Below are 22,253 nucleotides of genomic sequence, written 5' to 3'. Positions count from 1 at the left end.
GGTTCTTGTCACTGGACTTTGGGGAGTTATACTCATATCATTGGTCGTAATTATCATATCTTACCCTGTGGACTCGTTAAATCCAGGTACCATACCCGGGATCGGATTCGTGTTTCTTCAAATACCATCTCATCTCACCTTAAATATACAAGTAAAGCTCAAAATTCACTTACTTAAGCTGTGTGTGGGCAAAATGGAATGATGATCCATCCATCCGTAAATGGTCTGCTTGTGTCTCCCGTTTGAGGTCTCTCTTTATTATTATTATCCCTAAAATCCCACTCGATATTCACAATCTTTACTTGAGTTTAGTGATCCAATTCTGCATTTCGTGCTTGCTTGCTTGCAGCTGCGTGATTGTGAGAGTAATCTAACACTATTAAAATAACAACAGTGGTAAACGACATCGTTCCAATTAATCTCTTTCTCTTTCAGTCTTGTCCTACCATTGTTTTGCTTGGTCAATAAGCATTCTTCAATATCTTTATTATATGTTTCACCACCACTTATCTTGTTTTATTTGCTTGCTTTTTTATTGCCAAGTTAAAAGTTTTCACATTTATCATTAATCCCACTTAATTTGAACAAATCCTAGTTGGGGTCTTGATTTTGTTCAAGATTCTTGATGGGTTTTTTTTTATCTTGTGTTAGATTCTTAGTTTTATCAAATTCTCAACAAGATTGTGTTTTTATGAGAAACCCTTTATGGGTTTATAATAATAGTTTTGTTTGAATGGTTATATGATCAAATCAAGTGTTGTTCAAGGGTTTGTTTATATTGTTTTTGGTGAAGTTTTGATCTTTTTATTCAACAAGATTGTGTTTTTATGAGAAATCTTTTGTGGGTGTTCAATAAAATTTGTGTTTGAATGGTTATATGATCAAATCAAGTGTTGTTCAAGGGTTTGTTTATGATATTTTTGGTGAAGTTTTCATCTTTTTATTTTAGCAATCTTGACTGATTTTGGAATAATGATGGCGGTTACTTCGTCCTGCAAAGGGGATTCAATGGGGATGGATAATGGGAAATATGTTCGGTACACGCCCGAACAAGTTGAAGCTTTGGAAAGATTGTACCATGATTGCCCGAAACCGAGCTCACATCGCAGACAACAGCTCATTCGCGAGTGCCCGATACTCTCGAACATCGAGCCCAAACAGATCAAAGTCTGGTTTCAGAATCGACGGTAACAAACTTATGATCTTGAAACACCCCTGTCATCTTAAATTCATTAAAAAGAAAATCCCATTTTTTGACCAGAAAGAATTGGGTGGTTATCTTTTTCAAGTTTTGAGACTAGTTTTTTGGTTAAAGATTCAAGTTCTTGATCTTGAAACACACCCTTTCTTCTTACATGCATAAAAAGTATCCAAGTTTGTGACTTTTTAGTTGACTTTTAAAGTTCTTGATCTTGAAATATCTCATATTGAATGGCTGATACACATCCATTTTGAACAAGAAATAATTAGCTTTTTTCTAATTTCTTTTCGGTCAAAATTCAAGTTCTTGATCTTTAAACAAGAATTTACCATTTTTAACCTGAAAGAACTGGGCGGTAATCTTTTTCAAGTTTTGTGACTTCTTTTGGTTAAAAGTTGAGTTTTTGATCTTGAAACACACCTTTCATTATTATTTCACAAAAAAATATATGAAATTTGGACCAGGAAGAATTAGGAAGTTATCTTTTGGAAGTTTTGATGAGTTTATAATTAAAAAGTCTAACTTGTGTATATACAGATGTAGGGAAAAACAAAGAAAAGAGGCATCAAGGCTGCAAGCTGTGAATAGGAAGTTATCAGCAATGAATAAATTATTAATGGAGGAGAATGATAGGCTGCAGAAGCAAGTTTCTAACTTGGTGTATGAAAACGGTCACTTCCGTCAACAGACTCAAAACGTAAACATATTAGCTTCTTTTAATTTTCAAAATTGGGTTCTTTTGTAGTTTCCAAGATTTTGAATCTTGATGTGTCAAAAGTTCACTTCATGCTATTTTGAAATGTTTCTTTGATCTAGGCCTGTTAACGAACCAAACCAACACGAAGGGTGCATGTTCATGGTCGTTCGTTTAACTTTAACCGAACAAACGACCGAACACAGAACAATTATACAAACGGATTTTTCTTGTTCGTGTTTGCTTATGTGTGTTTGTTAACAGTATAAAAGAACGGGTCACAAACACAAACAAATGAAATAATTGATCAAAAACCGATTAAAAGTAAATGTGTACATCAATTTGTTGGGTCTAAAAAAATAATAGAACTACACTAAATTGTAATAGACCTAAGTTTTGGTTCACCGAATGTTCGGTTCGTTTGCGTTGATAATTTTTGTTGATCTTTTACCATATGTTCTGCAGATGGCGCTCGTCACCACAGACACAAGTTGCGAGTCGGTGGTGACGAGCGGTCAACACCACTCTAGCCCTCAACATCCACCAAGGGATGCTAGTCCTGCAGGGTAATTCAGTAATTTAACCTCTACCACCTACCTTTTTTCTTTTAAAATATTTTTTTAATGTTCTTGATTGATCACTACTTTATATGAATTTAGATTTGAAAATTGTGTTTTTTGTATGTTTTTTAGGCTTTTGTCTATTGCAGAAGAAACTTTAACAGAGCTTATATCAAAGGCGACTGGGACTGCTGTCGAGTGGGTCCAAATGCCTGGGATGAAGGTTATTTGCACTTACTTTAATTAGTGTTATTAAAATATTAAAATGGTGATTAATCATTCCATTAACCTTTAATTAATATTATCTGTTGATTAAATTATAATTCTTGTTAAAGAAACCTGCTAACCTTCAGATTCACATTAGAATCTCATCATTTGAGTCATTATCCGCCACATTCAACCTTTTTGGTTGTCTTTCTTTTTGTTTGATATTATTTATATTCCTATTTTAACAAGTGGCAATAAAGAGAAATATGTTTATGGGTTTTGTTTACGTTTTCGTTTTGATTTTTTTAAGAGCTACTTATTGTTTAAAAATGCAAAATTGGTATGGATTTTATATAATTTTGACTCCAGATTTCGCCTGGTTGTATTATTTTTTGTACTAAATGAAATACTTTTACCACTTGCCAGTAGTTTCTCAAAGTTTTAACTTTATGTATAGAGAATATGAAGCTGACATCAAAAGTCAAATTATATATATATTGTTATCTTGAACTTTTTTTTCAAATTGTTTGGTTTTGAAAATATTTTTAATTGTTTGGTTTACAATTTTCCGATTAATATTAAACTTTCATTGTTATTTTCTATTACTAACTAATATCAGATATAATCTTTTAAATAAAAATGATTTTGTTAATCTAAAGTCTTCAATATGAACTTTCATTGTTATTCTCCAATAAAAAAAGTTCGATTTTTTTTAATTATAATTTCCTTTTGTAACTGATTTTGCAGCCTGGTCCGGATTCCAATGGAATCATTGCTATTTCTCACGGTTGCACCGGTGTTGCATCACGTGCATGTGGTCTTATCGGTCTTGAACCTACAAGAGTAAGCCCCCCCCTGTTTTAATTACCGGGAACCGTAGTGGGGCCCACAACCATAGTACTGACTTTTAAGCTTCGATTACAGGTTGCTGAAATCCTCAAAGATCGAACGTCATGGTATCGTGACTGCCGAGCTGTCGATGTTCTCAATGTGCTCACAACCGGGAATAATGGAACCATCGAGCTGCTTTACATGCAGGTTAGCACACGCTCAACAAGGGTCGAGCTCAACTTGTTTAACTTACGAGAGCTCGTGAGCTCTGCTTGCAGTAGTTTTTCGAGCTCTGATTGTTTATTTTTTAATAAGTAGTTTACTTATTTAGGTATCTTTATCGTATTTTTATATATAATAATGATTCTTATATAAATATATATTTGATAAATATTACATAGAAGTTATCTTATAATAGGCTTGTTTAGGCTTGCGATCCAGTTCAAGCTCAATAAGTAAGCTCAGGCTTGGGCTCGTTTATTAATCAAGCTTAATTTATGCTCTAGCTCATCTCGATTCAAGATTTTAATGAGCCAATCTTTAATAGCTCACGAGTGGCTTGGCTTGTTTACACCCTTATTAAAAATGCATTTGTACAAGTTGTGCTGACTTTGATGGCTTGACTCTTTTGTATGATCAATAATAATTTTATAGCTTTATGCACCAACTACTTTGGCACCAGCGCGTGACTTCTGGTTACTGCGTTATACATCTGCTTTGGAGGACGGTAGTTTAGTGGTACGTGCAAAATAATACTTTTTATTTCTTCTATAATATGTTCCATTTGTTTGTTTTAAGTAAATGTCATGACTTTGACTTTGACATTGTTAACATTAAGGTGTGTGAGAGATCATTGAACAACACTCAAAATGGTCCTACTATGCCGCCGGTACCGCATTTTGTGAGAGCCAAAATTCTTCCAAGCGGTTACCTCATACGACCATGTGACGGTGGTGGCTCGATTATTCACATAGTTGACCATGTTGACTTTGAGGTATGAGAAAGGAAGTTAACTTCAAATCCAACCAAAGTACTAATGTTTTGTTGTATTATATATTTAGATTAAATTATAACTTCATATTGTGTAGGCCGGAAGTGTTCCTGAAGTTCTACGCCCTTTATACGAGTCATCCACGTTACTTGCTCAGAGGACAACACTCGCGGTATAACTTTATCTAAATTTTTTTATTTTCTAAAAGTGAAATATTTTTTAAAAAATGAAATTTATCTTATTTATTTGTTTATTTTTTAGGCTTTTCGCCAATTAAGGCAGATTTCACAAGAGATTTCTCAACCAATGGTCACTAGTTGGGGGCGAAGACCGGCTGCTCTTCGTGCACTCGGTCAACGAATGAGCCGGTTATTACTATTGTCATTTCTTTTAGTTTTTTTATTATTTAGGTCCCGTTTGTTTTTTTAGAGATTTAAGTCTGAATCTGAATACCACATCTGAATGTTAAGAAGTGGTTCAAATGTCTGAAATCTGAATCATTAAGAGGTGGAGGCTAGAGACGAACCTCTAGTCATCGGAGATGGAGCCTAGTCTCCGGGTTAGAAGTTAATGGAGGCCGGAGACAAACGTATGTTTTTTTTGGGTTAAGAGGTTTTCAGACCCACTAAAAGCTCTCTTACTGATTCAGATGCTATTAAGACGCTGAACTTCTTAATGCCAGAAAAAAAAAAACAGCCCCACGTCTTATTACGTCTGACCGAATCAGACGTTTTCCTCTATTCAGAGAAAAGAGGCAAAAACAAACAGGCCTTAATGTTGTGAAATATTGAAGATTTTTTAAATATTTTTGCAGAGGTATTAATGAAGCCATTAATGGTTTTACTGATGAGGGTTGGACTGTGATGGAAAGTGATGGCGTCTATGATGTTACCGTTCTCGTAAACTCGTCTCCTGATAAGGTTATGGGTGCAACTCCAATGTATGCAGATGGGTTTCCATCAATTAGCAATGCAGTTCTTTGTGCTAAAGCTTCAATGCTCTTACAAGTAAGTCGCTCAAAGTCAAACATACCGATTTTCAAACCATAAATACGTCACACACTTATTACAATATTGGAAATGTTTTAGCTACTTTGAATATCATGAAAAACTGACATGGGTGTATCAAAATTTTAATGGAGTTGATGCCAATATTGATTAAGAGAAGCAATGGTTTGAGCATTGACCAAAAGTCAAAATTTGGCAGAATGTGCCTCCTGCAATACTTGCAAGATTCTTGAGAGAACATCGATCCGAATGGGCTGATAGTGGTATCGATATTTACTCTGCTGCATCAGTCAAAGGTGGTCAATGTGGGTTACCAATTGCTAGAACCGGGGGCTTTGGTGGTCAGGTTATTCTTCCATTGGCTCATACAATCGAGCACGAAGAGGTATATGATCAAAAAGGTTGAAACTTCGTAATTATTTAATGATTATTAATATGAGTTTCTATGTTTGAAACAGTTTATGGAAGTTATTAAGCTTGAAAACACGACTCATTATCGGGCAGATGACATGTTAATGCCTGGTGATATTTTCTTTTTGCAAGTAAGTAGTGGACCTAGTGGTCACTCGGGTTTGTGTTGACTTTTTCATCTTTGACTTTGAAAGTCAAACTTACTCTTTTTGTTTCCAGCTTTGTAGTGGAGTTGATGAAAATGCGATCGGGACATCCGCCGAACTTATATTTGCTCCGATTGATGCGTCTTTTACCGACGATGCCCCTCTCTTACCTTCGGGTTTTCGTATAATCCCAATTGATAATGTAATGTTAAAATTAATTTAACCATCAATATCTCTCACTTTTATATATAAGTTAACATCTACTTTGATTTACACAGAATTCACAGAACCCGACCCGTGACCTTGCGTCGACTCTTGAAGTGGGCCCACCTGGGAAACGAACACCGGATTATCTTGGTCAAACAGGGTCAACAAAATCTGTTATGACCATAGCATTTCAATTTGCGTTTGAAATTCATCTTCAAGAAAGTATAGCTGCTATGGCTAGACAATATGTGCGCAGCATAGTATCATCAGTTCAACGGGTCGCATTAGCCCTCTCACCTTCGGCTTTTGGCCCGCGAAGTTTGCAAGGCCCGTCGGGTACCCCTGAAGCCCATATGATAGCTAGTTGGATCTGTCAAAGTTTTCGGTAATTAAGCGTTTTAATAAATACTACTAGAGGTGAACAAAAAACCGTTCTGGAACCGGTTAAAAACCGACCTGAACCGTATGGTTGAAATTGGATTTCAACCCTATATGTTGATACCGGTTCCAACCCGGTCAAACCCAATTGAACAGGTCAAAACCCGATTTCAAACCGGTCAAAAAGATCTTTTGACTTTTACAACTCAGTTCCAACAAATACCGGTTTTGAATTTTATTGACCCAATACAGAACCGGTTAAAAACAACACAAACAACATTGGGTTGTAACCTTGAACGTTAAAACCCGACCCAAAGTGGTCAAAATATGGTTCCAAACTGGTCAAACCTGATCCTTTGACTTTTAACCCTTTTCCAACCTGAACCAATTTTGACATTCATTGACTAAGCCGGAACCTGTTCTGACCCAAACCAGTTTGGGGCCAGGGCACGGTTGTGCACCTCTTAACTACAACCTTGTGCTACTTAACTTGTTCCAAGTGATAATCAGAATATAATATTTGGTTTCTGTTTTTCATATTATAGTTGCTTTCTTGGTGAAGATCTTTTCAAAATGGTTGATGAGCGAAGTGATTCCATGCTTAAAACACTTTGGCATCATTCGGATGCCATAATGTGCTGTTCATTAAAGGTAAAGTTATCATATTTCATACTTTTAGACTGAAAAATACACGTTTCTTGAATCCAAAACATTACCATTTTGCAGGCTTTACCCGATTTTACTTTTGCAAATCAAGCAGGATTAGACATGCTTGAAACAACATTGGTTTCGCTTCAAGATATTACTCTCGACAAGATTTTTGATAGAGGTGGAAGAACTAGTATTTGTTCTGAGCTCCCACAAGTTCTACAACAGGTAAATATCGGTTTGAAATTTTGAATAATGGCATGGCATGCTAGACTTTCAAAAGTCAAATGTGCATGGTTGGATTGTTTATGGTTGACTTTTCAGGGGTTTGCTTGTTTTCCGGGTGGAGTTTGTTTGACAAGCATGGGGAGGCCCGTGTCGTATGAACGGGCTGTGGCGTGGAAGGTGTTGAATGATGAAGAAAACGCTCACTGCATAGCGTTCGTGTTCGTGAACTGGTCGTTTGTTTGACTTTGTGAAAGTCGAAAGAAAAGTTGTTTTGTTTAGAAAGACTAGGTTTAGAAAGTGAAATATGTTGCATACTATCATAGTATATTTGAAGGGCCATGGTGTTCTTTTGTTGTTATATTCCTATACTATGTGTTTGGTTCTTTTGAGTTTATAAGATCTTTGTGGTTGTTACTCTAATTTAAAGATGATTATATTCGCATATAAACTGTAACATCACTACTTTTATCTTGTCATTGCAGCCATCATAGCCATATATCCTATATAATATAAAACAAAAATAACCCAAACATTTGAAGTTTATTCTTTCATGTGAACGGAAAGGCATTTATTCTTCCATGTCATGTTCTTATGAAAAGAAATGCGACTTGGATCGTTGGCTCTTAAACACAACCATTTTGTCCATTTCTCAACTCTCGACACAGAAGCTGGCATATATTGATGGTTATAAGACGGTTACATTGTATACTTTGTTTGATCATATCAAAAGGAATATAACTTAAATATAAAAACTGATAAAGATGCACAGTATTATAACAAGTCATTTTAATAATATTCAAAGTCTATATATTACATTTTCGGGCAAATACGAAACATCAAATATTGCAGAGCAGCAAGCCAAAGGAATCATGCTCCACACAAAATTTCCATCATAATGGTGATTCAATAACTAGCAACCAACTTATAATTATATCAACCATGTTGCTAGATGATCCATAAACCACATCGATGATATTAAATATATATATATATTTTGAGATGATAAATGTTTAGAAGATGGGAATCCGCTTCTAATACTCTGGCCGGCAACAGAGTCTCGTCAACCGAACACTTTCCTGTAAACACAAAGTTAATGTAATGCTGCATGTTGACTTTCAAGGTCAAACTATCACATATCAGTTTCAAAAACAAGGAAACACCTTTAAACTTTTAAATAAAACGTGTTACTGCTTATGTAAGCAAATTATTTTACTATGACTATGCAGTCAACCATTTTCTTAAAATTCATAGCATTCGAATCAATTTTGAAGTTGAAATTCCTCTGTTTGACTTCAAAAGTCAAACTATTGTAAAATGTTACACTATCTTACAATCGTACATACCTCAGAGTTGTCATGCTCATACCGAATCAAGAAAATGCATCTGCAACCCCTCATATCATGCAACTTTCTTTGAATATCAATAACTTGAGCATCATAATATCTTGCAATATCTGTTTCCTCCTAATAACACACCGAAAATTTTTTAAAAATTAGCCTCCAATAATCAATTATAATGTTAAAAACTTCTTTACGAATCTTACTGACTTGGAAGCAAAGTACAGCATCTCCAGCCATGACTTTATAGCATTCCGAGTCCTCAAGTGGAACCGACCGTTCACGCACATTTTTAATGTGCACCCACTCATCCTCTTCCTTCCCAAAACCGTCATATCTTACAAGAACTTCCTAAAATTCGTATAAAATGTAGCGTTTAGACGTTGTGTTAATTAAACTTTTAGAAGGTTAACCGTTAAAAGATACAAACTTACATATCCACTTGAACTAATAAATCTGTGTTTAATGAAAATCTCCGCATCATACCTACATAAATTACGATAATAAAACGATGTTAATATGATTATGTAATTATGAACTTAATTATTTAAATATTTGTATCGTTACATGTAAAAGATTACCATGCACCATCTGATGATTTTGCTTCATATTTCAACTTTGACAAATCTATAACTTTTTCTCCTGCATAAATTTGTTGCATTATATCAAGATATACAATGTTGACCACTATCTTTGTTATGACTATGGAGGGCAAATAAGTAATTTTGTACGGAAAAATAATACCTTTAGACATATCAGAAATTCCGTTCACGTTGGGGACAGTAAGCGATGTATCTTTTGGCATAAGACATTTCTGCCTATCAAGAAACCAACTTTGGACCTAATATATAACCATAATACTAAAGTGTAAATAAGTGCAAAAAGAATCAAGAGTTTATTTTTTCTAATAAATAATGTTAGCAAGTATGAAAAAAAGGGTACAAACCTCGGTCCATTTTAAAAGCGGTTTTCCTGCACGACCTGCAGAACGGCTGTTAAAAAGACCAAAATTTACAAGTTGTAATGTAAACAAACCATGAAAATAAACAATATAGAGATTAAAGAAAGCAGATATGTGTGATAGATAACTCACTTGAATCCAGTTGTTAACTTCTTAATAACCTCTAAATTTGGAATTTGCTCTGATTGTTTTAGTACTCTGTCCATTTTCTCCATCTGTGAAGTTAAGAATTCACTAATGATTTTTTCACATCAACACGAATGCATACGCCTTTCAGTTATTATTATTTTTTTTTAAGGAAATCAACCATTGAAGGAAGCTAAGAAACTAATAGAAGACCATAATACAAAAGATATAAACTTTAACACTTGCATACAAAACAATAGCCATAAAGATTCAAGAATGTATAATATTGATAATTAATTACACCAAATGAAGACCAACATTGTATACAAACCAACTTCCTAAGCTACATTAATCGAACTTCTATCACCGATTTCAACCCCTTAAAAAAATCCAAGAAACCCTATTGAACAACCTAAAAATAGTGATTATATACAACAAAAATGAGGTGTTTGGCAAATCATTGGGGCTGAAAATAATAATACATGTAAACCCTTAAATATATTAAAATTTACCAAACACCCTCTAACACCAATGCCACACATATTCTTGAAATGTTCAAGTATTACATGACATGATTGAAATATGGCATAAAGTAAGAGTTTTTAGAGCTAAAGATGGGATTAATGTTGAAGAAATTAGAGACCCATATGAAGAAACATATAGATTAACTGAGAAGAGTGTGTGTGTAATGTGTAACCTCGGCTGTTGTAAACCCTGTAAAGACATTCTTTTGGCCTCTAGATCGAAGGCCATGATGATCCATGTGTAAAACCCTGAAAGGTGTGTTTGTGGGTAAAAAGGTTGAGCGGGAAATTGGGGAAAAAGAAGAAGAAGAAAGTGTTGTTTATTGATTTGTTTATTTATGTTTACTTTTAGAGCATTTATTTAACAGGTTTCAACATTTTCTGCTTTTTTTTTATTTTAATGTTTTTCGTTGTTGTTGACCTAGTGTTGCAAAAATCCCGACTAAATACCGATTAATCCTTGATTAATCGATATTCCCCAATTCACTGATTAATTTTGGGCTAATCGGTCAATAGTCAAATCCGGTCAAAATCGGCGGTTTCCGGTGAGATTCCGACCAAAATCGGCGGTTTCCGACGAGATTCCAACCAAAATCAGTGGTTTCTGATGAGAATCCGACCAAAATCAGCGGTTTCCGGCAAGATTCCAGCAAAAACCAGCGATTTCCAGTGAGATTCCAGCAAATTTCCGGCCAAAATACGTTTGTGTATGTGTAAAACTAAAAATAACATATATAAATGTTATATGTTATTGGCCTCTAGATCGAAGGCCATGATGATCCATGTGTAAAACCCTGAAAGGTGTGTTTGTGGGTAAAAAGGTTGAGCGGGAAATTGGGGAAAAAGAAGAAGAAGAAAGTTTTGGCCTCTAGATCGAAGGCCATGATGATCCATGTGTAAAACCCTGAAAGGTGTGTTTGTGGGTAAAAAGGTTGAGCGGGAAATTGGGGAAAAAGAAGAAGAAGAAAGTGTTGTTTATTGATTTGTTTATTTATGTTTACTTTTAGAGCATTTATTTAACAGGTTTCAACATTTTCTGCTTTTTTTTTATTTTAATGTTTTTCGTTGTTGTTGACCTAGTGTTGCAAAAATCCCGACTAAATACCGATTAATCCTTGATTAATCGATATTCCCCAATTCACTGATTAATTTTGGGCTAATCGGTCAATAGTCAAATCCGGTCAAAATCGGCGGTTTCCGGTGAGATTCCGACCAAAATCGGCGGTTTCCGACGAGATTCCAACCAAAATCAGTGGTTTCTGATGAGAATCCGACCAAAATCAGCGGTTTCCGGCAAGATTCCAGCAAAAACCAGCGATTTCCAGTGAGATTCCAGCAAATTTCCGGCCAAAATACGTTTGTGTATGTGTAAAACTAAAAATAACATATATAAATGTGTGCGTGTATATATAAAAATGAATAATATACATTAAAATTTGATCCGAATAATCCCGATTAATCGCTGGTCTCCACCTCACTGCCCGACTATCGACTGTTAGACGCTTCCCATTAAGGAAAAATGCTTTAGCGAAAACTTAACTAGTGGGCATGTATAGTTTAGTAAGTAGCGACTAATGTCGGTTCTCTTTGCTACAAGTTGTTAATGATCATACTTGTCAATGTCACTACTGGACTAAGTTGTTGTTGGTCTTAGTTACCGCTGATGATCAATAGCAACTTATTACTTTATTATCAATAAACAGTTGCTATAACAACTGACGATCATTTCCATGTCACATTTCATCAGTCATGGCCCCTTGAGGTTTCTAGGTGATCAAAATGGTAATAGTCTTGAACGAGTGTATACTTCACAATCCACGCCTTCTAACTTGTGTCAATGTTTATTCACATTTCGTCTTTCGTTTGAAGTCAAAGTCATTAATTTGAAAGTTATTATATGAAAATTCTCATAGACCATTAAGTTGCAAAAAATTGTGTGCTTTGCTCAAGCTAGCTGCTAAAATTCAAATGGGAAGACCAACTCAAGTTAATGATTGCGTTCGAATTTGGTTTGTCGACTTGGTGTGTAGAAGCCATAAGCTTGTCAGCGGATTAGGAGTGTACACGAAACCAACTTCTAGACATTGGTTGTTGTAAATTTGGAACCATGGATCGCCAGAACATGTAATGGACTTATACAACAGAGGGATATTTATGGAACCGATTCGAGTTGATGAATGGTCGTTGCGCACTGAGATAATCAGCTTTTGAAATCCCCTTTAGCCGAATGCCAAAGAAAAGCCAGCCTTCACTACAGTGTTGTCGTAGACAAGCAATGATGCGCACGAACATGCATGTTTTGGTATTGAAGAATTTGGCGTGCCAAATGTTTTAAAGACTGCGTCTACTCAATTTTGCTTAATCTCAACGATTAACTAAGGGTATACCCACAAACAACAATCCATGTTCTCTCTAAAACTTTTCGAAGGTCCGTTTGAAACTAAAGCTACACAAGGAGGTAGACAGACGAGTCAACAGTCTCCAACCGGCACCCAAAGACGGCAGATGAAAGCGAACTATGTCAATTGTCAAGTGACCAAGTCAATGTCAACTCGGGCTCGACCTCATAACAATACGAGTTAAGTGGCTCAACTCATAATCTCCAATCCTAGCTGGAAACTTACCTCATTGTTGACTTGTACAGTTGTATTCAACTCGAGTCAGTTGTCCCAATGAATCGCTAGTTTTTTTATAAAGTTCGATGATTTTTATGGTTATTGATTAATAACAATCTCGATTTCTATAAGTCCCACATTACATGTTGAAAATTGAATCTTAAAACCGGATTCAACTTTATTTTTAAAGCGGCAAACAAGAATAGCAGAACTTATCGTGCGCCAGAAGAACAAGACAGATGCTAGCATAGAAGAGTTTCGATAAAAGAAGATGGCTACTTCACCAAGCCAGTGACCAAGGTAGGATAAACATATATCATCTGGTATGTAAGGCCCCGAACCCGGTAGCCTTACTTTAGCGTCGGATTTACTCATAAACACAGTTCTTACAAATCAGAGTTCATTAAAACTTTCGCGGAAACGTTTACTTGAAGCATTCGTTACAAAACATTCAATCTCTTCTTTGATATTATAAAACAAATCATTATATTTAAAACATCTTTTCTTCCATCTTAAGATGCCAGCCGTTCAATCCATGCCATGTGTCATCCTCATGCTAGTCCTTTGGTCTGATCACCTGCGTGCATACTAAAAGTCAACTACGCTGAGTGAGTTCTAGTTAATCGGACGCCATACAATACATACACATACATACATATCCGAAGATACATATCCATACTTAACTAGTTACCCTTCTGTTCTACATACATACTTACTACCATACATACATATCTACAATCCCTAACCTCAGTCCACCGAGAGTACGTTCATAGTTCGCCGTCTATACCTGTACTCAAGGTCGTGAACACGTAAAAGGTCCGCAGTCCTTACCTATGTTCACCATTCATGGTACGTGCAAGGTCCGCGGTCCTTCCCTATACCATCCCACTTCCACAACACGTACAAGGTCCACAGTCCTTCCCTATGTTGCAACCTAATTCATAACACGTACGAGGTCCGCAGTCCTCCCCTATGTTACCACAGCACGTATAAGGTCCACAGTCCTTCCCTATGCTGATGCCTATCTATAATACGTATAAGGTCCGCAGTCCTTAACTACGTTGTCGTCTATTATCTGTAACACGTATAAGGCACACCTTCCCTATCTACGTTTACATCTATCATCTACATTACGTATAAGGCCCGCAGTCCTTAACTACGCCATCACCAGCCGAGTCTATGTCCGACAAAAGCTAGAGTGATTTGCCATCCTAACTTACTAAGTCGAACGTAGAACTCACATACCATTCGTGTACCTGTATACACATACCTCACATATACAATAAGTACATTATAGCATAAAAACACTCTAGGCGTTCTTTACATCATTCATTTAACAACCATACCCCTTGTCGATACGTGCAATATCCGAAGATTGTTCACGCCCCGACAAGTATTCATTTGTAATGTTCATACATCTTCGATATATAATATTCGTACCTTTATTTTTAACCTGACACTACGCGCAATATCCGAAGATCGTTCGCGTACCGACAAGCAATCATTCATATCCATCACATATATCACATATGGCATACACTTATCACTTAGGATAAATGTATTAACAACACATCGAGTATGCACACAGCCCCGAAAACATAACAAGGAATGGGGCTAGAAACTCACCTGAACTCTGCTTCTTCCTCCGATAGTTGTAAATCCCTTCTTTAGCTGAGCTCGGCTGACTGTATAAGTTACACGTATCAATACTCGCCTGATCTAATCTGGTGGCCTAATATTTGCTTACTTTTACTTATCGTTTTTAATCTATTTTCTAATCGAACTTGACTTTAGGCGAAGTTAAACCTTATGCGAACTTAGCTTTAGGCGAAGTTGTCATCAGGCGAACTTAGCTTTACGCGAAGTTGTCATCAGGCGAACTTAGCTTTAGGAGAAGTTGTCATCAGGCGAACTTAGCTTAGGCGAAGTTGTCATCAGGCGAACTTAGCTTTGCAGGCGAAGTTCATCAGGCGAACTTAGCTTTGCAGGCGAAGTTCATCAGGCGAACTTTGCAGGCGAAATTGTCGGCTGCAGCTACTGTCCGTTCTTAAATCCTTCGTTTCTTAACCAAATAACTCGATTTAGGTATTCACGGAATCGTCTGACCAGCGCCTACAAACCCCAACCATCAAATCGACCTAACATCGATGTTTAAAGGGTGCGATTTAGGCATATAGGTTACGGGTTCTTTTTATCAATCGATTAACCCATCAAATCATAACCATTTTCAGTAAGATTAGCTTTGTTGGATTCGTTTTTACCATACAAACTCAGATCTATCATTTCTCAAATCAAACCGAACCTATACGAACGATTTCTAACTATAAACGTACCTTGAACGAGTCGAACTACGAACACGGTTAAGCCTTGATGTTGTTTTGGTCCGTCACGACGTTCCAGCGCCAACAAGCTCGGGTTTTCGCCTTCGGATCTTGGTTCGGGTTATAAGATGGTGTTGTGTGTTTTGGTGGTGTATGGAATATGTGAGAATGAGGATTAAATGGTGATTAATGGTATTTATTTAGGGATCATGGGCTTAAGCCCATGGACTCTCCTTTCTTCTTTCATGTCCCAAGTCCATAACTCATATCCATTACCCAACACTAGCCCGACCCATACCAACTCCTACTCTATTTATTTATTTCTCGATAACCCGAGTAAACTTTCCCTCTATTATTAAGTAATACAATTAATATTGTTTTGGAAATTTCGGGATGTTACAAGTCTTCCCTCCTTAAAGAGGTTTCGTCCCCGAAACCTAACTTATTCCCTATAAAAGGAAAACTTCTTATATTTACACACTTTATTGAATCGCCTTTGCTTTCTGGGTTATCCCTCTTACTCCTGACTTGTAGTCATCGAATGGTGGTCATGTGTTTTAGCTATTTAAGGTAGCTTGTCCATGAGGCTCTCGATGTCTCAAGTCTCGTCTCGTCTTTCCAAGGGCTTCCTTTGATGCTTTTGTGACAATTTGGCAACTCTCTTAGCATATCTGACTACAAGCTCCAAGCGTGACTTCTTCATTACTTTTGGCAGTTGGAGTCATGTTGTTTTCGTATATCGCTCTGCCTCAAATTCTTCTCGTGTCCGCCTCTTTTGTAACAGTCATCTATCTTATCTCTAAGGAAACACAAATGTTATCACTCTAGGAATTATTTAGCACGTGATTCGTAAGGTAAGTAGTTAATGACGTTGATCAAGTGTAATTAACTATTTGCGTACTCCTCAGGTTCTACATACTTCCCTTCATGATTTCACTTGTGCTTGTTTATACTCTTAAACAGTTAATCAGTTAAGATCAATTAATCCTATCCCTAACCTGCCCTCATTCTTCATTTAGCAAATAAGCCAACATTAACATACACCATTTACCATACACTTTACCTTTACTGAGCTTGCTTGAGTGACACATGGCTATCTTGAACTGGCATCTTCTTTCTTTCTCATTTTAAATCTCATTCTCTGTTCGAGTCTAAGCATGTAGGATGCTTAAATCTCTCGAACTTATGCTCTGATACCAACTTGTAAGGCCCCAAACCCGGTAGCCTTACTTTAGCGTCGGATTTACTCATAAACACAGTTCTTACAAATCAGAGTTCATTAAAACTTTCGCGGAAACGTTTACTTGAAGCATTCGTTACAAAACATTCAATCTCTTCTTTGACATTATAAAACAAATCATTATATTTAAAACATCTTTTCTTCCATCTTAAGATGCCAGCCGTTCAATCCATGCCATGTGTCATCCTCATGCTAGTCCTTTGGTCTGATCACCTGCGTGCATACTAAAAGTCAGCTACGCTGACTGAGTTCTAGTTAATCGGACGCCATACAATACATACACATACACATACATACATATCCGAAGATACATATCCATACTTAACTAGTTACCCTTCTGTTCTACATACATACTTACTACCATACATGCATATCTACAATCCCTAACCTCAGTCCACCGAGAGTACGTTCATAGTCCGCCGTCTATACCTGTACTCAAGGTCGTGAACACGTAAAAGGTCCGCAGTCCTTACCTATGTTCACCATTCATGGTACGTGCAAGGTCCGCGGTCCTTCCCTATACCATCCCACTTCCACAACACGTACAAGGTCCACAGTCCTTCCCTATGTTGCAACCTAATTCATAGCACGTACGAGGTCCGCAGTCCTCCCCTATGCTACCACAGCACGTATAAGGTCCACAGTCCTTCCCTATGCTGATGCCTATCTATAATACGTATAAGGTCCGCAGTCCTTAACTACGTTGTCGTCTATTATCTGTAACACGTATAAGGCCCACCGTCCCTATCTACGTTTACATCTATCATCTACATTACGTATAAGGCCCGCAGTCCTTAACTACGCCATCACCAGCCGAGTCTATGTCCGACAAAAGCTAGAGGGATTTGCCATCCTAACTTACTATGTCGAACGTAGAACTCACATACCATTCGTGTACCTGTATACACATACTTCACATATACAATAATTACATTATAGCATAAAAACACTCTAGGCGTTCTTTACATCATTCATTTAACAACCATACCCCTTGTCGATACGTGCAATATCCGAAGATTGTTCACGCCCCGACAAGTATTCATTTGTAACGTTCATACATCTTCGATATATAATATTCGTACCTTTATTTTTAACCTGACAGTACGCGCAATATCCGAAGATCGTTCGCGTACCGACAAGCAATCATTCATATCCATCACATATATCACATATGGCATACACTTATCACTTAGGATAAATGTATTAACAACACATCGAGTATGCACACAGCCCCGAAAACATAACAAGAAATGGGGCTAGAAACTCACCTGAACTCTGCTTCTTCCTCCGATAGTTGTAAATCCCTTCTTTAGCTGAGCTCGGCTGACTGTATAAGTTACACGTATCAATACTCGCCTGATCTAATCTGGTGGCCTAGTATTTGCTTACTTTTACTTATCGTTTTTAATCTATTTTCTAATCGAACTTGACTTTAAGCGAAGTTAAACCTTAGGCGAACTTAGCTTTAGGCGAAGTTGTCATCAGGCGAACTTAGCTTTACGCGAAGTTGTCATCAGGCGAACTTAGCTTTAGCCGAAGTTGTCATCAGGCGAACTTAGCTTTTAGGGGAAGTTGTCATCAGGCGAACTTAGCTTTGCAGGCGAAGTTCATCAGGCGAACTTAGCTTTGCAGGCGAAGTTCATCAGGCGAACTTAGCTTGCAGGCGAAGTTGTCGGCTGCAGCTACTGTTCGTTTTTAAATCCTTCGTTTCTTAACCAAATAACTCGATTTAGGTATCCACGGAATCGTCTGACCAGCGCCTACAAACCCCAACCATCAAATCGACCTAACATCGATGTTTAAAGGGTGCGATTTAGGCATATAGGTTACGGGTTCTTTTTATCAATCGATTAACCCATCAAATCATAACCATTTTCAGTAAGATTAGCTTTGTTGGATTCGTTTTTACCATACAAACTCAGATCTATCATTTCTCAAATCAAACCGAACCTATACGAACTATTTCTAACTATAAACGTATCTTGAACGAGTCGAACTACGAACACGGTTAAGCCTTGATGTTGTTTTGGTCCGTCACGACGTTCCAGCACCAACAAGCTCGGGTTTTCGCCTTCGGATCTTGGTTCGGGTTATAAGATGGTGTTGTGTGTGTTTTGGTGGTGTATGGAATATGTGAGAATGAGGATTAAATGGTGATTAATGGTATTTATTTAGGGATCATGGGCTTAAGCCCATGGACTCTCCTTTCTTCTTTCATAACCCAAGTCCATAACCCATATCCATTACCCAATACTAACCCGACCCATACCAACTCCTACTCTATTTATTTATTTTCCGATAACCCAAGTAAACTTTCCCTCTATTATTAAGTAATACAATTAATATTGTTTTGGAAATTTCGGGATGTTACATGGTACGTTTAAGAACCGATCATATGTTACAGAATAATACTCGACTAGTAAACATTTATATCAAGATGACTTTATATTAAACTGAATCTTGTTGGCATTCAAAAGACAACTGAGATTACACCTAAACTACATCATAATCCACCTCCCTAAAACAATAACCATTCATTTAACCATGAAATACCTTCCATCTTCACTGTTTATCTTCACTCTTTTGTTCTCGGTTATCTTTCATTGAAATGTTACTCTGCACCCCTGCACCCAAAACCAAACTTTTATAGCAAATTTAAAGTTTAACATTAAAAATTATAATTTCATAAAATATCAGCATACTTAGGTTGTTTATCCATCTTGGTTATTTATAACCACTAATGTCCCGACCTGATAATTATACTTGTTGAAACAAGCCAATTACCAGGTCGGGACATTATTGAGTATAATTACCAAAACAAAACCACTATCAGTGTCATTCTCACCACTCAAAGGCATAGCCTCACCACCAGACGGTTTTGGTAGGAAACTTGTTGACCATGATCCTCCATTTGATCCAGCTAGGGCCATAATTACATCTGCCTGAAACCAATATATAACAATGTATGTATATTACAATATTATTATTATTAATATCAGCAAAAACAAGAAATAGAAACTACAAAATCTTGACCTTGTTGGGATGAACATCATCAAACACATGAGCTTGACCGCCATAAAATATAGTCATCTGACGACTGACCGACGAAGAACCGTGACGACTGCAAAAATCAAGATTCAAAACCATAAATACCCGACTCCCGAGTCAAAGGTCTAACTTGATGTACATATTATGCTTACGAAGGTGGAGTTGAAGCATTGGGCTCGGTATTACTAATCAAAGACTTCAATTTACTGCTGCTCGGTTCAGCCACCGTGCTCAAAATCCCAGACCCTTTAATCCCGGTTCTAGAACCTTCATCAGCAGCCGATTGGGAGATCAAAGGGGGACCCGGGTTGGAATCTTTAAACATGTTCGAAACGGGTTGATACCCGTAAGGACCAGCACGAGGAGGATACTGCAAAACAGGCCCAACATTAACAGGAATGGCTCGGTCCCATTTAGATGCATTGGCTGGTTGCACCATATGGGACGGTGTCGACCTCATTTGATGCACACCCGTGATCGGTTCGTCCTCGTGGACCCATCTAGGCCGGTCCGCCCCCACATTTCTAAGCATCTAACCACAAAAAAAAGTTGAAAATCTCTTTTAGGCATTTCATCAAACAGTTGAAATGCAAGGTGTAATAACAGTAATATACTATAATAGCATGAATACCTTCATCAAATGTGAGGTTTCAGGTAAACAGGGCTGCGGTTGAGAGATATTACCATCTGATCTCGAAGGCAGGATGAAACCCGAATCAGAAAGACTGCGTTTACTCCCCGAAAACTGAATCTTTGAACCCGAAAAATCGGTTTTCTGACCCAAAAACGGGACCCCTTCATAAAATGTTCCAACTTGTCTTTCTGCCATGTTTAAAACAATAAACTTCATCAATCAACACCACAAATATGAAAACTTGATCACACAACAAGGGTAAAATCGTAATTTCATCTCCATTTTTGCAAAAAAAAATCAATATTTTTTTACAACATTGTCCTCCAAATACAGTGAAATGATTGTTACAATAACATGTGCTTATCGCATCAAAAGTTGTACAAAAGACGATCACTTCTTTACCCTGTACTACATCATTACCCTAATCTTGAAAATTGAACTATAAATCAAGAAAAAGTTAAAATCTTTTGTTAAAATAAAGAAACACAATTAACTACCGGAACCCAGATCAGAAGCGGTGGATGCCGGGCGTCCGCCGGCGCCGGAGACGGAAGAACAGCCGGCGGCGTCGGCTAATTTGGTCGGCGGAGGACATTCACGGCCAAGAAAGTCATGTAGAATAGCGGGTTTAACATCATCATCAACATCGGTGGTGGTGTTTTGAGCCATGGTGTCTAACAGCAAGACAGCAGCCATAATATCATCTTAAATCACATATTATTATTGTTGTTGTTGTCATCATGGAGACTGAAATGGGTTTTTGAGTTTTTTAGAGAGAGAGAGAGAATAAAGATTTGAGTTTTGGGAGGAGAGAGAGTAAGTAATAAGTGCATTAAAGAGGAAAAGCTAGTTGTTGAGCAGTTTTGCTCTGTCCTAGACTAGAGAGTGGATGTTTTGTCTGATCCCTGATCCCTTTTGTATGAGTTTCATCGTGTGACAGCAAGAGGAAGTGGATCTGCTCTAGCTCATTGGTGTAAAAATCGTTAGTCGCTAGTCAAAAGATAGAGTGCGGATTACTTAACAATAATGATTAATCAGATCAGACTTTAATTTATAAATTTCAGTTTTATATATACACGTACACATTTTTATATGTAACTTTTATACTTACATACATGGTTTAAAAAGGCGTTCCGAGGCGCGCCTCGAGGCTTACACCTCGGCAGCCTCGGTGGAAAAACGCCTTAAAGGCTTAGCCTAATAAGGGTATATTGAAACCTAAGCCTCGACCTTTGCGAGGCGGTTCGACGTAGTCCGAGGCGGTGAGGCTTAAGCCTCACTAGAAGTTGTAAAATATGCCATTTTTTTTTATTTTTTGGACTTTTTTTGTTGAATATGGTAGTAATGAAGCTACAAGGCACTTCTCAACTTCCGACGGCTAATTATGGCTGGGAGCATGCCGGAAACCTTTCAGAAGTTAAGAAGAGTGGCTACAGGAAGAAGTAGAAGTTGCGTGAAGAAGCGTTTTAGCCTTTTAGATTTAACAAAGTATAGATATTTTAATATTTAACCTTCTATCTAACACAAGTTTACATTTAGTCCCTAAAAGTTATAAACTTTTACATAAAAAGTGTAAAATTAGTTTGTGTACCTTAACATTTAACCCGTTTATCTTCGGTAGATAATATTCGATCCATAAACTTATAAACTTTTACATAAAATTCATAAAACTAACATTATTTATATAAGATTATATATACATTTTTAATTTTTTAGTGTTAAAAGTGTGATTTTTATATATTATATATATTTTTATTCTTTTTAATTATGTTTCGAGGCTCGTTTCCGCCTTTTTAAACCTTGCTTACATAAACACATTTTAGCCGGAAATTAACTTGAATCTCACCAAAACCGTTGGTTTTTTATGGAGTCTCGCCGGAAACCACTAATTTTGGTCGGAATCCCGCCAGAAATGTTGATTTTGGCTGGATTTGATAA

General features: G+C 37.0%; 3 protein-coding genes across 3 annotated transcripts; 1 reads left to right on the top strand and 2 right to left on the bottom strand.

The window, feature by feature from the left end:
- The first annotated feature begins 418 nt into the window (after nt 1–418).
- Nucleotides 419–7,923, top strand: LOC143637680 (homeobox-leucine zipper protein ATHB-8-like). Its single transcript, XM_077105011.1, has 18 exons — nt 419–1,187; nt 1,739–1,898; nt 2,361–2,461; nt 2,588–2,678; nt 3,410–3,505; nt 3,587–3,700; nt 4,148–4,231; nt 4,332–4,487; nt 4,582–4,656; nt 4,746–4,852; nt 5,299–5,491; nt 5,691–5,876; nt 5,950–6,033; nt 6,122–6,250; nt 6,327–6,640; nt 7,179–7,284; nt 7,360–7,509; nt 7,606–7,923. Exons 1-18 carry the CDS (start codon nt 973–975, stop codon nt 7,750–7,752), a joined length of 2,508 nt encoding a protein of 835 aa, XP_076961126.1. The 5' UTR covers nt 419–972; the 3' UTR covers nt 7,753–7,923.
- Nucleotides 7,924–8,438: 515 nt separating this feature from the next.
- Nucleotides 8,439–10,022, bottom strand: LOC143637638 (protein SAWADEE HOMEODOMAIN HOMOLOG 2-like). Its single transcript, XM_077104975.1, has 8 exons — nt 9,940–10,022; nt 9,793–9,838; nt 9,591–9,687; nt 9,428–9,488; nt 9,281–9,332; nt 9,057–9,197; nt 8,853–8,972; nt 8,439–8,585 (listed from the first exon to the last, which is right to left on the bottom strand). Exons 1-8 carry the CDS (start codon nt 10,020–10,022, stop codon nt 8,541–8,543), a joined length of 645 nt encoding a protein of 214 aa, XP_076961090.1. The 3' UTR covers nt 8,439–8,540.
- Nucleotides 10,023–19,054: 9,032 nt separating this feature from the next.
- LOC143637658 (uncharacterized) lies at nt 19,055–21,082 on the bottom strand. The gene is made up of 6 exons (XM_077104997.1): nt 20,813–21,082; nt 20,313–20,503; nt 19,834–20,213; nt 19,667–19,754; nt 19,479–19,575; nt 19,055–19,257 (listed from the first exon to the last, which is right to left on the bottom strand). Exons 1-6 carry the CDS (start codon nt 21,009–21,011, stop codon nt 19,196–19,198), a joined length of 1,017 nt encoding a protein of 338 aa, XP_076961112.1. The 5' UTR covers nt 21,012–21,082; the 3' UTR covers nt 19,055–19,195.
- Nucleotides 21,083–22,253: the final 1,171 nt, after the last annotated feature.

This window comes from Bidens hawaiensis, unplaced genomic scaffold (assembly GCF_021521415.1).
Source record: "Bidens hawaiensis isolate Kalapana, Puna unplaced genomic scaffold, B.hawaiensis_p1.1 tig00008375_1, whole genome shotgun sequence".
NCBI lineage: Eukaryota > Viridiplantae > Streptophyta > Magnoliopsida > Asterales > Asteraceae > Bidens > Bidens hawaiensis.
The sequence above is the reverse complement of the archived record's forward strand: the minus strand, read 5'-3'. Positions and strand labels throughout refer to the sequence as shown.